This window comes from Hippocampus guttulatus, chromosome 20, assembly GCF_054856545.1.
Source record: "Hippocampus guttulatus isolate MCC_2025c chromosome 20, RoL_Hgut_1.0, whole genome shotgun sequence".
NCBI classification, from domain to species: domain Eukaryota; kingdom Metazoa; phylum Chordata; class Actinopteri; order Syngnathiformes; family Syngnathidae; genus Hippocampus; species Hippocampus guttulatus.
This window is the reverse complement of record NC_141280.1, coordinates 8490942-8505670: the sequence shown is the minus strand read 5'-3', so window position 1 is coordinate 8505670 and position 14729 is coordinate 8490942. Positions and strand designations below refer to the sequence as shown.

Sequence of the window (14729 nt, the reverse complement as noted above, 5' to 3'; positions counted from 1 at the left end):
CGGGTCAGCCGCCGCTCGTTTACCACCTCCGTTCGACATATTAGCTCATGTTGTGAGCACCCTCGAGGTCGGAGAGGCGTGTGAAACTTTTGACAGCGAGATGAGCGACGGCGCCGTCCTGCGTCATCACTTCCTCCTCACCTTGACGAGGAATCCGCCATCACCCCCCACCTCACCCCCCTCTGTCTCGTTCCGTGTTGTTGCGAAGACCGCCGTGATGGCTGTATTATTTTTATTTTTTTCCACTGTCCAGCTCCAGCTGACTGTTCGGAAGCAGAAAGAACACTTTACCATGAGTCATGTTGAATTTATATATATAGTTTGATATTCATGAGCAGGAAGTAGACCACTATTCACTCTACCGGCCATATTGTTTAAAATAATTCGTCAATAGAGGTTTAGTGGAACCTCATTGTAATGCAGTGTCAAACAGTTGCTAACATCATGTTTGAGAGAGTAAAATCCTGGCAGAGGCTTTTTGAGCATCAGAAAAGAGGATGTTTGGTCGCTATATGCCTTTTGTTAATAGTGTGCATGAATAATGGCTACAGTAATACAAATGTAGACATGTAAGAATACAAGACAATTGAGTAAAAAGAGCCCAGCCAACTTGTTTTTTCCAAGTCCGCAAAAAAATAAATGCCGTCCGAAATGAGAACTTTGGGGCCACTTTAGGCTTTTTGTTGACGCGAGTGAACAATGTCAAGAAATGGTTAGAGACGCGCGTCTGGGCCCCAAAACGACCCGCCGTGACCTTCCCCCGGCTAGCTGACGCAGGCACGGACGAACGAGGGCGGTAGCTTGGACGGCACGAGATGGCGGTTCAGGTTGAGCGTTAATGTTTGGCCTTGTAGCTCACACTTACATGAGGGAAAAGCCCAGACAGGGAGGGGTCCTTTTGTAGGCACTATACAGGGGAACCCCCCCCACCCCCCCAAAAAAAACGTCATCCTGTTTCTGGAACCAATTATAACCTTGCATGGGAACGCTGGTCAGGTGGTTACAGGTTGATTCCGTGTACAAATACATATGACTTCCACAACGATGAATTTTTTTTATGCAAACAATATATTCAGTGGTGCCTTATCTTTTTCGAATGCAATTAATCTGTTCTGGCCCACCCCTTAAAAAAATAATAATAATAATACAATCCAGAAAACAGCACTGGATAATATTGTCACCATGTTTTTGTTCACCCAAAACAGGATTTGTTAGAGCAGCGTATTTTTTTTAATGCAAACAATATATTCAGTGGTGCCTTTGCCTATTCGAACGCAATTAATCTGTTCTGGCTTACCCCTAAAAAAATGAAAAAAACAAAACAAAAAAAACATCCTCTGAAAAGAGGTCATCCGGTCACTTTCCATTCCTTCTCGCCGCTGCAATCGGGCAACGTAATTACAAGCTTCAAGAGCAACCTTGGACGTGAAAATCTAAACATTTTAACTTTGAGTGTACCCTTGCCCATCTTTGGCAGGATCTCATAATAACACATCCTGACTTGCGGTCGCAACTTCCTCTGTGCGCAGCGCGGGTCGAATCGCGCACAAACCAGCTTGTCAGTAATTTGCACGTCCACTTTGAGGTCGATGTTAACGGCAATTTGGCCCAGCGCTGCCGGTATGAGTGCCGACACTCGATGCGGGCTAAGGTGACATGAAAGCTGCGATGAAAAAACATTTGATATTTGAGGAATGTTAAGGTGAAAGTGTTGGCACGTCACGGACAGAAAACACCTGCGAGAAAACATCAGGTTTGAGCGTCAACATTGACTTTGGAAGCGGCTGAGACAAAAGGAGTGGCGAGTGATTAAAGGCCGTGTTTTCATCCAAGGCGCTTACAGGAAGCTAATTAGGCCCAACTATGCTGTTGTGCGCCAGGCTAATAGAGGCGAGGGGAGGAGGGAGGTCGGTGGGGGACTCGACGTTCCTGCTGGGAAGCGGCCGCCTCAAAAAGCAGGAATACGTATTTGCTTCAAACGGCGGTGCGCTAGGATGTGGTTCAGATTGCCGCAAGCTGAGTAAATTTGCCGCCGCTGCCAAGGCTGCGAACCGGCGGCCCAGTCGATTCGCTTTGAAACGCTTGGATAAGTCTGAACTGCAAATATTCGCTACGCGTTTTTGTGGTACTCAGTCTGGCACTGGGGAAAAGTGTTTTAAAAGTACCACCGCCAAGGCCAGACAATCTGAATTCGGATCAGCGGTAAATAGTTACACATCTCCTGTATTTGTTGAGTTATGTTTGAATCAAAGAGAAATGAAGGAAAGCGGTTGAAACTCTCGCTTATGAAGTCAAAGCTGGCGTTGGAACTCTGTTCTCACTTTGTACCAGTTTGGAATGGTTGCCCACCAATGACAGATTGTCTGTACAGTCAACTGGCCATTGACTGCTATGGATAATTCAGCCTTCGGTTCACCTAAGATGATTTGACATCTTCCCAAATGTTTTCTCAACAATCTTTGCGCCATGTGATACTATTGATTGAAAAAAACAACAACAACAAAAAATGAGTGAGCTAACTAAACAATTGAACTCATTCACTCCCAAAGACGTTTTTAAACGTCTTTTCAGACTTGGTCCAGAATTGGCTGGTACTGAATGAGTTTTAATAGGCGGAAATGAATGCGGATACGCTTACCTTTGTGGCTGACCAATTCCTGCTGGCCGCCGAAGCATTCCGGCGGAGCTGTTTAGAACAAAACAGACCCGCTGAAATGCATCCGACCTAACTATTTTTCACGATTTATTGACTAAAGCCGTAATTTTCAATTTACAAGACCTGAAAGTGGGCCACGGATCCATTTTGGGTGTTGTGGACATGAACTAAATTAAGAAATTAATGTATTTGTATTCAAAATTTTCACTTCCGGCATACACTATCAGAAAAAGATCGGGAAACGTTACTCACTTGTGCTGTGGTCACGAGGTACTCTGGAAATAAAGACAGCGCAGCTCAGCCTTTGGCTAGTAGGCATCAGAGCTAGCAAGATGCGTTTGGCGGCTCATCAAACCCATTTGAAACTGTGTTTACAAATGGAACACACTGGCCAGGTTTTTTTTAAACGAGAATAACGCTTGATTGTTCTTCTATAAATCGGGTAATGACTTTGCAATAATAGCAAGAGTGACAACAGTTGAGAATCTTGAGGCGACATAATGCAGCTCAGCTCCTGGAAGGGATATTTTGGGCACTTTTTAAGTTATTTTAACCACTTAATTTCGTTAGTATTGCAGAAAAATATCACGACATGGTGACAGACCAATCTTATCTATTTGTGAAAAATATGAAACCAACCATATTTGGACATATGTGGCTTCTACCTGACAGCGACGATAAAAAATAATAATATTTAACATGTAACGTCTGCAAGTCTTCCTGTAAGTGTCTGGGGTAGACAGCAGCCCCGGCATGAGAATGCTCCCTTTTTACTGTTTAACTGTGGCTCTCCTTTCCCACATACAAGGGCATTACTTTAAGTATACTGTAATAATGTTTGGAAAAAAACCCCAACAAAATGTGAACCGCAGTAGACCACGGTATTTCTATTTCCATTATTCCATATGGAGGAAATGCCATCCCTGAAGGGAATGCGTCGGCCCTTGGGAGATTACAGCGCATCTGTGCATGGCGACGTGGGTGGGATCGACCCTCGACTATATTTAGAAAAACCCACTCGGGGTCACCGACACAGAGTGACCTCGCTTTGCACGTTGGAAGTTTGAAAACAGCGGGATGTTCCGACGGTTTTGTGCCTCGTGTGAGGTCCGGAAGAGGAAGTAGCCCGCGCTTCACACGGCGTCGGACTTGCGAAACCCGAAAGAGGTCAGTGGAACAGGCAGCGAGTCTATCCGGGACCCACACGACGGAGACCACCTGACAACGGGTGCGTCCGTGTGCGCGGCAGCTGAGGCGTTATGTTGAAAGTGGAAGCGATTGTCGTCCCGCTGTCTGCAGTGGGAACACGAAAGCAGAAGTTTCCAGCGGGGCCTTAGTAGCTAATCCACCCACGCCCCCTTTGTGTTGTGGCTCCGTGTGTTGCCATGCCTTCTGCGTCTATTGCGAGTGTCCACCTGTGCGCTGCCTTCACGCGGTGTCACACTTCATTGCTGGTCGTGACATATTTAGCGGTGAAACCACAGAAACGTCGAGTCGTACGTGTGAAAAATTAGATTGGTGACTGTGGCTCTCCTTTCCCATATGCAAGGGCATTGCAGTGAGTGAATAAAATTACGTTTGGTGAATAGCGAATAGCAATCCAACGAGGGTCCATCGCGTTCATTGAAATCATCATGACTCGCTTTTAGAAAAATTTTGGCCGATCGAGAGCTGGTCAACCGTCTCTTGTTATCTGGCAACAAAAAAAATCACACCCCCTCTTAAAATGTACCTCAGAAATGATTAATGAGGAAAGCTTTACACCCAAAAAATGCGACCAAGCTTCCAAGTATGTGCCGGCCAGAATGGAGATGCTGGGGTGTATAATATATCGCCGCCCATTAAAGTGCCGTAATTCTAAACGCAGCCCGAAGAAGGGGGGGAGGAAAAAAAAAAAGACGGCGGCTGGGGTCTCATGCATGTTTCCAGTCTGGATGTTTTTCCAGCCGGCCGGCCTTTAAATAGACACCGTTTCCATCTTGACAATTCATCTGCCCACCAACACCCCCTGAGCCTCCCTCAACATTATTATAACCCGAACCAATCACTCAATGCTCGCCCCCCTTACCCACCTAACTCCCCTCCTCTGTTATTACTCCCCATCCTTCCAACTTTCCATCACCGACTGTTCGACTTTCACCCGTCAACTCTCAACGGAAGCGTTTGGAATTAATAGTTGGCCTCAAGATACGAGTGGCATATCTCGATCAATTCATTTCATGCCACTTCCGGTTGAAGTTTACGGTCAAACTAAACATATAACTAAGAGGATAACACCCCATGCGTTTGAAACAACCGTATAGCCTTGGGGCGGGGGAGACAATTTTTTATTCCCTTAAAGCTAAGAAACAATGTCGTTGGCGATAGTGATTGCTCTTAAGTGAAAAGAGGCGGGTCTTGGATTTACCGTTGTCAAATTCATCCAAGTGAGTGAATATTTGCAATGTGGACAATCGTTACCCCCAGTTCAACCTGTGTGTCTCGATAAGACATTCGCGGTGAGAAATGTCTCAGTTTGGGGATGATTGACTGCGTAATGGTTGAGAAATTTCAAGATGATGAACTCAATGAAACCCAAAATAATTGCTATCCGTATTCAAACACAACTATTTCAGCACGAGAACGTGTTTCTTCGGGTTCTGTTGTGTCATAACGTGCACTCTGTTCTTCATCGGGTCTTTATTTTGAGCCTGCAGCCATTACAAAGGCCACCTCGCAACAAGTGGCAAAGTTAGAGTAATATTATGTAGCCAAGTGTTTGGTGTCATCATATTAAAAAAAAAAAGCCCCCGGGCACATTTCAGCATCTTGTTTACTACTTTGAAGGTTCAGAGCCGCGGAAAAAATATCAGAAAGCCATTTGGAGAACGTGCCGTTGAAACAGCGGAAACATTCCTCAGAGGGCCTCGCCAACCGCCGCTAATGTAATATATAGCTCAAAGCGTAGCCGGGAGCTGATAAAACGAGACGCGTTGGCACGGGCGTCTGTCAGACTCTAGACTTACACAGTGGAACCTCTCAGGGCCAGCGCGGTTCGTTCCAGGACAACCGGATTTGTTTTGATGTCGCAACATTTTTAATGAATTTTTTTGCCTTTAGGGAGGAATGGAAATAACGCATCATTATGCTCTTCTTGACTGCACGTGTCAAATATTTAAGTTGATGTTGCCGTTACGTCATACGAGTGTAATTGTGAGGCAAGTCTCTGCACGTAAACGTTGATGACTTTCTGGTGTTCTTTTCGGAGTGGCGGAGGACATGTGGCTAGCCGTCCACATCAAAGCATATGGTCACATCAACCCCCCCTTTCCCCACCCGACCGATCAAAAAACATTTAACACTTCACAAATTGTGGTGACTTCATCTTCCTAAACTCTCACACACTTACCTTTGTGTCTGACCAGTTCCTTCTGCACCGAAAAGCATTACAGTGATGCATTTTTCAGAAAACCGGCTTGCCTAAATCGATCTCACCTCACTATTTTCACTTGCTAGCCTAAAACACATCCAGACATCACATAATGTTACACAGCTGTATACTTCAATCACTTGAGTGTCCAAGAGAGCCGTTTGATTTGTAATGAAGCTATTTCCAATTGAATAGCTCATAAAAAACATAACAATGCAGGGACAGACCTAAACAAGCATTTTGTGATTAAAATACGATAGTACAGTGGTTTCCGCCGGACCGCAATAATTTATGCGATGTGTGGGGGAAAAAAATTCTAATATACAAAAACATGACTTCAACAACAAACAAAAAAAAGAAAAGATATAAATGCAGTACAGTGTATAAATAAATACAGAGCAAAGATGAGCACATTTCTTGTTTGGCTTCCCACTTCAAACTAATTAAATATTTTGTGCTTTTTTTTTTTTTTTAAAGCCTTATTTTTTATCCAATTTTGTTGGGTTTTTCATGTCTAATGAAAAGCATGAAACGGTGGTTAAAATCTGATTGGCAAATTAAAAACAAATTCAACAAATGTAATTAAAAGTGACTTTAGCCTGCATTACTGATTGCGAAGACCCTCGACGGATTTGTTTTACATTAGCATCACATTGATGCTGAAATCTGATTGGACAAAAAAACCCCCCAAAAAAGACCTCCATACGGCCCGCCCGACTTGAAGCAGAGCGCCTATGAAATGAAGAGACTAGACTGTTGAATTCAGTTTGTAAAAATGTAGGTCAGCGCTTCTGCCCGCCCACTGCGTTTACATATAGCCCACCTCACGAAACTAAAGGCCCCAGTTTTGTTGCATTCATGATCGCCCGGGACCAAACTCGAACACGCTGATCTGAAAAGTGTGCATGTTGTGGTGGGAAGGCGTGACTTCAACACTTTGAAATGTGCGGGCTAGTACACAGGGGGCTCTCTGTCGCGGCGGCGTCACCGATGACATCAACGAGCGTGGTGTGATGGAAGCACCCGCTCTGGGAACAAGAGGTGTACTTTCCACCTTTTTTCGAGTGCGTCGTCAACCGACTCACTGAGCTGCCGCACCCCCCCTCCCGACCCTTTCAACTGCCTGGCATGACACCACCTGTCGACTTCACAGGTGCCGGCTACATTTAGACGGCGCAGTGATGTCACAGGGGCCAGCTCATGACCCAATCCAGACTCGGAACAACTTTTTGCGGTAATTATTAGCTTCCATTGGCAATTTGACCGGGACTGCCTCCATTTACGTATCAATACTCCGACAGACTTGACTCACCCATTTCTGAATTTGGTCGGAATTTTAATACGACAGTGGTACCTCTACTTACGAAATTAAGAAGTTCTGGAAGAAATTTCTTAACTAGAAAAGTTTGTAAGTAGAGACGCGTTTTCCATGTAAATGCCGTAATTCGTTCCAAGCCCCCCAAAAAATGTTTTCTAAAGCATAAAAATGCATCAAAATATGCAACAAATACATGTTACAAAAAATAGAAAAAAAACCCATTAAAATTTAGGGCATACGAAACCTTGAATCGACAGTACAGTATATTTAACCCTTTCATGCTCCGATAATGAGAACCTGATAACATGATAAGCTGCCCACTGTAGTAACCCCCGTCCCCAAAAGGGTTAAACAAAAAAATGTTCAACATCATTTCGTCTGCTAAGCGTAATGTGAAACCCCGCATGCCCCAAAATTTAAATAGATCTTACGGTGATTATAAAACCTTCAAATTTCCATACATGGGGCAGGAACACAATGTTCACAGCATTTCTAGTATAGGGTTCAGCGTACTGTATCTTCCAAGTCGGATCTGTTATTCTAAGGGGAGAAGATTATCACATGCTGAACTTTGCACGTAACAGCTGACATGTTATTCGACGGAATCGGCTCCCCAGTCAAGCTGCTTCCGCCCGATATCCTCGGGTTGAAGTTCAGGCGGGGAGCCTGCGGCCGCGACGATTGACAGGGCGCACACTTTTGTGTTGCTTCCTACTGTGCCGATCCAGCGTAGAAAGGGAGAATTCGTCCTTATTAGGAAAAGAGCAGGCGCCCTTATATGGCATGCTTCCTGTAAATAGTAACAAGACTGTCTGCTGGCTCTCTTCGCACATTCCTGCAGCTCCAGGTTTGTTCTTTTCTTCCCCCCCTCTCATTTCCGATGTGCTAGCTGGCTGGCCGGACGGCTGGCTGGCTGGCCGTGGAGCAGGCCTGCCTTTCATAAGAGTCTAGCCTGGTGTGTGATCCCTGCCACCCGGGAAAAAAAATACACAAACTTCTGTCTAGCCTTTTTCCTCAAGTACTACTTAAGCCTGGCCCGGGTAGACGCTGCACCTGGTCTTTGGGCCTTTTCATGTCACACCAAAAGCTCATTAGGCAGGTGAGCGGAGAACAAGGAGAGTTATTCCCGGCAATATGGCCGCACATTACTGTACGTGCTTGCCGCGCCGCGGCTGCGTTTTCGCTTAAATGGGTCCCTGGCCGCCATTTGTCCTGACTCGGGCGAGCTGAAAAACAGAACGTCCAAAGGTTCGCCTTGTACCAAACATACTTCTTTTATGTCAGACTTTGACGGCACTTTTGAAGTGGACCGCACGTTTGAAAAAGAAAAAAAAAAAAGACGTCCACATGCTGGACCATTAATGCGATGTCTTTTGGCTTTTGTTTTTTTTAAATGCTAGTTCACTCATTAGTGGCTGCGAGTCCGTAAAAAGATGTGATCAGGGTTTGACTATTTTTGGAGATTTTAAAGTAGGACAAAGGGACATCATTAGTCAGCTATTAGTAGTCGTGGAAAGTTTCAACTTCATAACTTTTTTCATAACTGTTTTTCATGGCTTTTGACTTGCCGTGATGCATTCACGTGTAGAAAAAGTTAGCCGCAAGTCACCGATACGCATAAACACACCGGTGCAGAAGCTGCTGTCGGCCCCAGCCCACACCCAGACACTCACGCAGACCCCGCTGACATCACACGGCCCCGCCTCTTCACTCATTAACCGGCCTGAACGTTTATTTCCGTCATTGGAATCCAACCGTTTATTGCCACCAATCGATACATTTATCAGGTGTGTTCATTCAGCTTGTCTGTGAAATTCCGATTTGTAAACCAGTGTAACGCCTCGCACATCTCTGTAGATGGCGCCGTTTTCATCCCAATATTCTGTGGTTCTTGAAAGATAAAAAATACAGTAGCCTTGGGTGCCAGTGCCAACAGTGCCGTATTATTTTTTTTATGGGCTACCAACATCGACAAATACCTTTTGAGTGTTTTTCGGCGGGCAGCACGGTGGACAACCGTCCGTCACATCTGCCTCACAGTTCGCAGGTTCCGGGTTCAAACCTTTCCCCCTGTTCTCCCCTGTCTGTTACCAGTCCAGGGTCTACCCTGCCGCTCGCCCCAAACTCAACTGGGATAGGCTCCAGCTCACCCAGCAACATAATGAGACCAAACGTTGTAGAAAATGGATAAACAGATGATCCCTCCCGACCCCCCTTCAGATTCGCTCATCACAGACTTCAAAGGTGCTCATTTGTCACATTCGCCGATTGATGGGACCGCGGAGCGATAATGCAGACGTCCTAAACCGCCCGTCAGTACGTCGGAATGATGGAACGCTGTGATTCACGCGTCAGCGATCTTAGAATGACGCCGGCTGACAAAAACCCCCTCCAGACGCGACCACACCATCAACCGAGTCCAAGCCCATCTTTTTGATGTCTCTCCAAGCACCCAGCTAATGATTTTCCTTTCCTCCCTTCTTGTTCATTCATTCATTTCTCGTTTATTCCTTTTCATGTGGCCGCCCCTTTTGAAATTTCATATTTATAGGCTTTGTGTTTGTGAAGTCAGACTTGAGGAATTCCCAGTGTGGGGTCCTGGGCCTCCTCTGAGCCGACTTCCTGTTCCAGATGAGCGAGAGTTAGAGAGAGTGAGCTTGCTGTTGTTTGGCCAGCCCAGCCTCCTCCTCCTTCTCCTCATCTTCCTCCTCCTCCTCCTTCTTCAGACGGCAGGAATGTGGGATGTCTGGAGTGGGGGTCAGGAAGCCAGGAAAGAATGCCAAGTATGTCCATGTTTGTCCAGGGCTGCCCCCCCTTTCACACCCCTCAGCCTCCCGCCCTCCACCAAGGTGACGTCCCCACCCCCCCGCCCCGAGGGCCAAGCTCTATAAAAGCGGCGGCCCTTCGCCTCCAGAACTCAGAGCGAGATCGACTCGAGCTAAACTCTAGCTTTCACCTCAAGAAGCGAAGGAGACATTCTACTCCGCCATCGACAAGAGATCAACTCGATCAAGGAAAACAAAGATTTACTCCCCCGCTGAAGGAAGAATCTTTTTTTTAATGCTCCTCAAGATGCCCGCTGTGAAGAAAATGATTTTGCTGCCGTTTGTGTGCGCCATCTTCTGGACCTTGGTAAGACTTTGTTTCTCTCACTCACCCTCCGTATGTTTGACGAGGCGTCCGCTAAGTTGTTTGTGGTCGCATTCAGGCTGCCGGTCAGGAGTGCAGCGGCCAGTGCTCTTGCCCCTCCACACCTCCCGAGTGTGCCCCCGGCGTGAGCCTGGTGCCCGACGGCTGCGGCTGCTGCCGGGTGTGTGCCAAGCAGATGGGAGAGCTGTGCACCGAGAGGGACCCCTGCGACACCCACAAGGGCCTCTACTGTGACTTTGGCTCGCCCATCAACAGACGCATCGGAGTGTGCACAGGTGAGACGGCAGTCGCCATTTTAGGTCGATAACCTGCATCGTTACTGTCAAAGATGATGGACAAGAAGCCAGACTTTCTTAAATAGAAGACATACCATCAGTGTTGAAGTGTACCCTAAAAACCATCATTCTTGTACTTTGCTAGAAAAAAAAATCTTGTTTTCTTGTAATCACCCAAAAGATTTAAAAAAAAAGAGACAAACTATTGGTGTTTACCGAAAAACTGTCTATTTGCACTTTTACGCATTTAAAAAAAAAAAACAATACTGCGCTTTGGCCAAAAACAGATGTACTTTCCTAAAAAAAAAGAAGACAGTATTGATATTTACACTTTGGACGACTATTAAAACTCATTCAGTTCCAGCCAATTCTGGACCAAGTCTGAAAAGACGTTTAAAAACGTCTTTGGGAGTGAATGACTTCATGATGACATCTCTCGAAAAGCTTTTAATGGTGTACCTTTCCATGTACAACAAACAACAAACTCTTGATGTTTGCCGTTTGCTGGAAAGAAGACATACTATTGGTGTAGCACTTAAAAAAAGAAGAGAAAACAACTGATGTCTGTATGTCGATGCTGTAAATCATATCTTGACCAAGCCGCACTAAAATAAGTCAAAATGTGGCAGTCACAATGACCCAGGAACATTTTTTTTATTGATCTATGTGACAGGTCAAAATAACCAATTTTAAGTTCACAAATCAGCCCAGCTGACATGGTCGATTATCGTATCGTCCTTGAATGTTTTATGTTTGCACATTTATCCCCACATTGACTTGCCTTTATGAATGCTTCATTTCCTGTCCCCCACCCCTCGCAAAATAAAAAAATAAATCAATGAACATGTTGATTTTTGTGCTTGCAGCGCGAGAGGGCGCCACCTGCGTGTTCGGAGGAATGGTGTACAAGAGCGGCGAGAGCTTCCAGAGCAGCTGCAAGTACCAGTGCACCTGCCTGGATGGGGCGGTGGGCTGCGTGCCCCTGTGCTCCATGGACGTGCGTCTGCCCAGCCCCGACTGCCCTGCGCCCCGACGCGTCAAGGTGCCCGGCAAGTGCTGCGAGGAGTGGGTGTGCGACGCCCCGCAACACACAAACAGCTTCATGGGCTCAGTCTTACCCGGTGAGTTATCGCTAATCGGATCCCGCCTGAGCCGCTTCCCCACCGCAAAGGTCGACTAATCGGGCTGTTTTCTTCCTGTTTGCGTTGCGAGCAGCTTACCGCCAAGAAGAGACCTATGGCCCCGATCCGTCCATGATGCGAGAGAACTGCTTAGTTCAGACCACCGAGTGGAGCGCCTGCTCCAAAACGTGCGGGCTGGGCGTCTCCACCCGGGTCACCAACGACAACCGCGAGTGCCGCCTTGAGAAGCAGAGCCGCCTGTGCATGGTTCGCCCCTGCGAGTCCCATCTGGAGCAGAGCATCCGGGTCAGTACTCCATTCCAAAGGCACCACTGTGTTCAGATACGCAGGCAAAACCTTTTTCAATCAAATCGATTTTTATTGATTTATTTTTTTACAAGCTAAAATATTAATCAATATTATGGATTTAAATAATAGTAATATTATTTGCAATCTCAAATAGTCATTTTTTTCTTGTAATATTAATAAAAATACAATTTATATATTTAAAATAAAAAAATTAAATAAAATATAATTTTTAGATTATTAGATTATTCCAACCTAAAAGACAAAAAAAATGTGAGAAAATACCTTTGTAATTTTATTAAGAACCTGAAATACTCATCAAAGAAAAGTAAAAGACAAGACAAATGCCTGTTTTTTTTCTGCATTTAAAAATAAAATTAAAACAAAATATCCAACCAAAAATTCATTTTTTCATCGTAAAATAAAATACCAAAAAAATAAAATAAAACTATCATGTGATATTTGAAACAAACTGAAAATGTGAAAGATTTGTTCCTCCAATCAAAAATAAAAACAACACAAAATGAAAATACTAAATGTAAACAATGATGTTGCATTTTAAAATCAAAATATAATACAACAAAATAATAACACAATCACGTGATTTTTTTTTAGCTGCCTCAAAGAGGAAGAAAAAAAGACATTTGTCATCATTTTGCAACTTAAAATCCAATCAAATTCAGCCGGATCAACCAATGAAAATACAAACCATTAAATATCGATTGAAAATGAAAAATATTTTTCTTGCTTCGTATGCCAGAAAGGGAAAAAGTGCATCCGCACGCCTCGCCTGTCCAAGCCCATGAAGTTCGAGATCTCAGGCTGCACCACCACCAAGTCGTACCGCCCCAAGTTCTGCGGCGTGTGCCTGGACGGCCGCTGCTGCACCCCGCACAGAACCACCACGCTGCCCATGGAGTTCAAGTGCCCCGACGGGCAGGTGATGAAGAAGCACATGATGTTCATCAAATCGTGCGCCTGCCACCACAATTGCCCCGGCGAAAACGACATCTTCGAGTCTGTTTACTACAAGAAGATGATGGGCGACATGGCGTAAAGTGAGGCACGGCCGAGCGGGGGAAGGGCCGACGGCTGCTTTGTCACTTGAAAACGGAACTCATCTCGCAGCTCCCGTCCGAATATACACAAGCCTCCTTTTTGTGCTTGCTTTTGTCAGACTAGCCACACGCGCACTGCGTGTGTCGCATCTATTTGTGCGTTGCGGCTCTGTGCACTTTTCAGACAGAGGGAGAGATTCCTGCACTAATAATATTGTGGACAACATGCCCGTCCATTTTTTTTGTTTGTTTTGAACGTCAAAATCTTGACCTGCCCTCTTAATGAGGTGTATAATGACCCCCCCCCCCCCCCCCCCCCCCCCCCCCACCACCACCTAGACGGGCAAATGCATCGCAACCGGAGCGGGCCACTGCTCCTCTTTGTGTGTCCATGTATGAATGTGTGTGCGCTTGTGTGTGTGTATGTCAGCAGAGGCCTCAATGTGGGTCTTGTGTAAAGGTCAGCGTTTCCGTCCGGACACAAGTGGGCGTAAGCGACCACGGCACTGAGATCTAAGAAAGATGACTAGAAGAAGAAGACTGGAAGGATTTTGAGTTCATTCCGAGCAGAAACGTGTAAATGGTGTATATATTTGTACAGTGTAAGTTAATTTAAAAGCCGTCATTGTTCTGTGCTTTGTTTTGTTTTGTTTTTTTCCCCAAAATGTATCAATAGTTTTCATTTTGATGACAGTATTTTGTACTATTTTATTGAACAGTGTGACAGGTTGTACATGTGTCGCTTTGTAGCTGGAAATAAAAACGTTATATTTTTTTAAGACAAACTTTCTTTCTTGAGAGTCAAGACATCCAAGTGATCCAAGTGAAGAATCTCATGACTCATACTTAGTTTGACACACACACACACACACACACACATATACATATACACACACACACACACACACAGTACTAAAATGCAATAATATCTTGTCAAAAAGCAGTTTATAAAACCAAAACTGCAGTATACAGTACAGGTGTATGAACAAAATGCAGTATAACAAGACTAGTAACAAAATGCAAAAACACGGTCCAAATACTGTTTATAAAATAACACCAATACAATATACTGTACTTAACTACAGTATAATGTATTGTATTTTAATGTTGATTTTTTTTCCATCTTGGGGGTGGTGGGGGGGGGGGGATCTGTCTATTTTGAGTTGTTGTGTTGGCTTCATTCTTTGCTGAATATCCTTCAAATGAGACCAGGGAGCTTTTCTTGTCACTCTCTCACTTGACCTCCCCTCCCCACACATGACAGCAATGCTCAGCTGATGTCATGCAACGAACTTTTGAAACCTGGCTCGGGACTCTTCCAAGTCCTCTGTACCCATTTACACACACTGTGGTGCGAGCCTTCACTCGAATTAGCGGTCCAGTTAGATTTTTCGCATGACAGTAGTTCAACCATTCCAAGACACGTTCATTTACTC

At 45.1% G+C, this 14729-nt stretch overlaps 1 protein-coding gene across 1 annotated transcript; it reads left to right on the top strand.

Annotated features, from left to right (window-relative positions):
* The first annotated feature begins 10310 nt into the window (after window positions 1-10310).
* Window positions 10311-14068, top strand: LOC147187884 (CCN family member 2-like). The gene is made up of 5 exons (XM_086100907.1): window positions 10311-10515; window positions 10592-10808; window positions 11675-11929; window positions 12024-12235; window positions 12996-14068. The coding sequence occupies exons 1-5, from the start codon at window positions 10444-10446 to the stop codon at window positions 13290-13292; spliced, it is 1053 nt and encodes a 350-aa protein (XP_085957033.1). The 5' UTR covers window positions 10311-10443; the 3' UTR covers window positions 13293-14068.
* The last annotated feature ends 661 nt before the right edge of the window (window positions 14069-14729 follow it).

Coding starts and splice junctions, on each gene's coding strand:
- LOC147187884 (XM_086100907.1), top strand. CDS start 10,444: ATGCTCCTCAAGATGCCCGCTGTGAAGAAAATGATTTTGCTGCCGTTT. Junction 10,516..10,591: donor GCGCCATCTTCTGGACCTTG/GTAAGACTTTGT, acceptor GGTCGCATTCAG/GCTGCCGGTCAGGAGTGCAG. Junction 11,930..12,023: donor CATGGGCTCAGTCTTACCCG/GTGAGTTATCGC, acceptor CGTTGCGAGCAG/CTTACCGCCAAGAAGAGACC.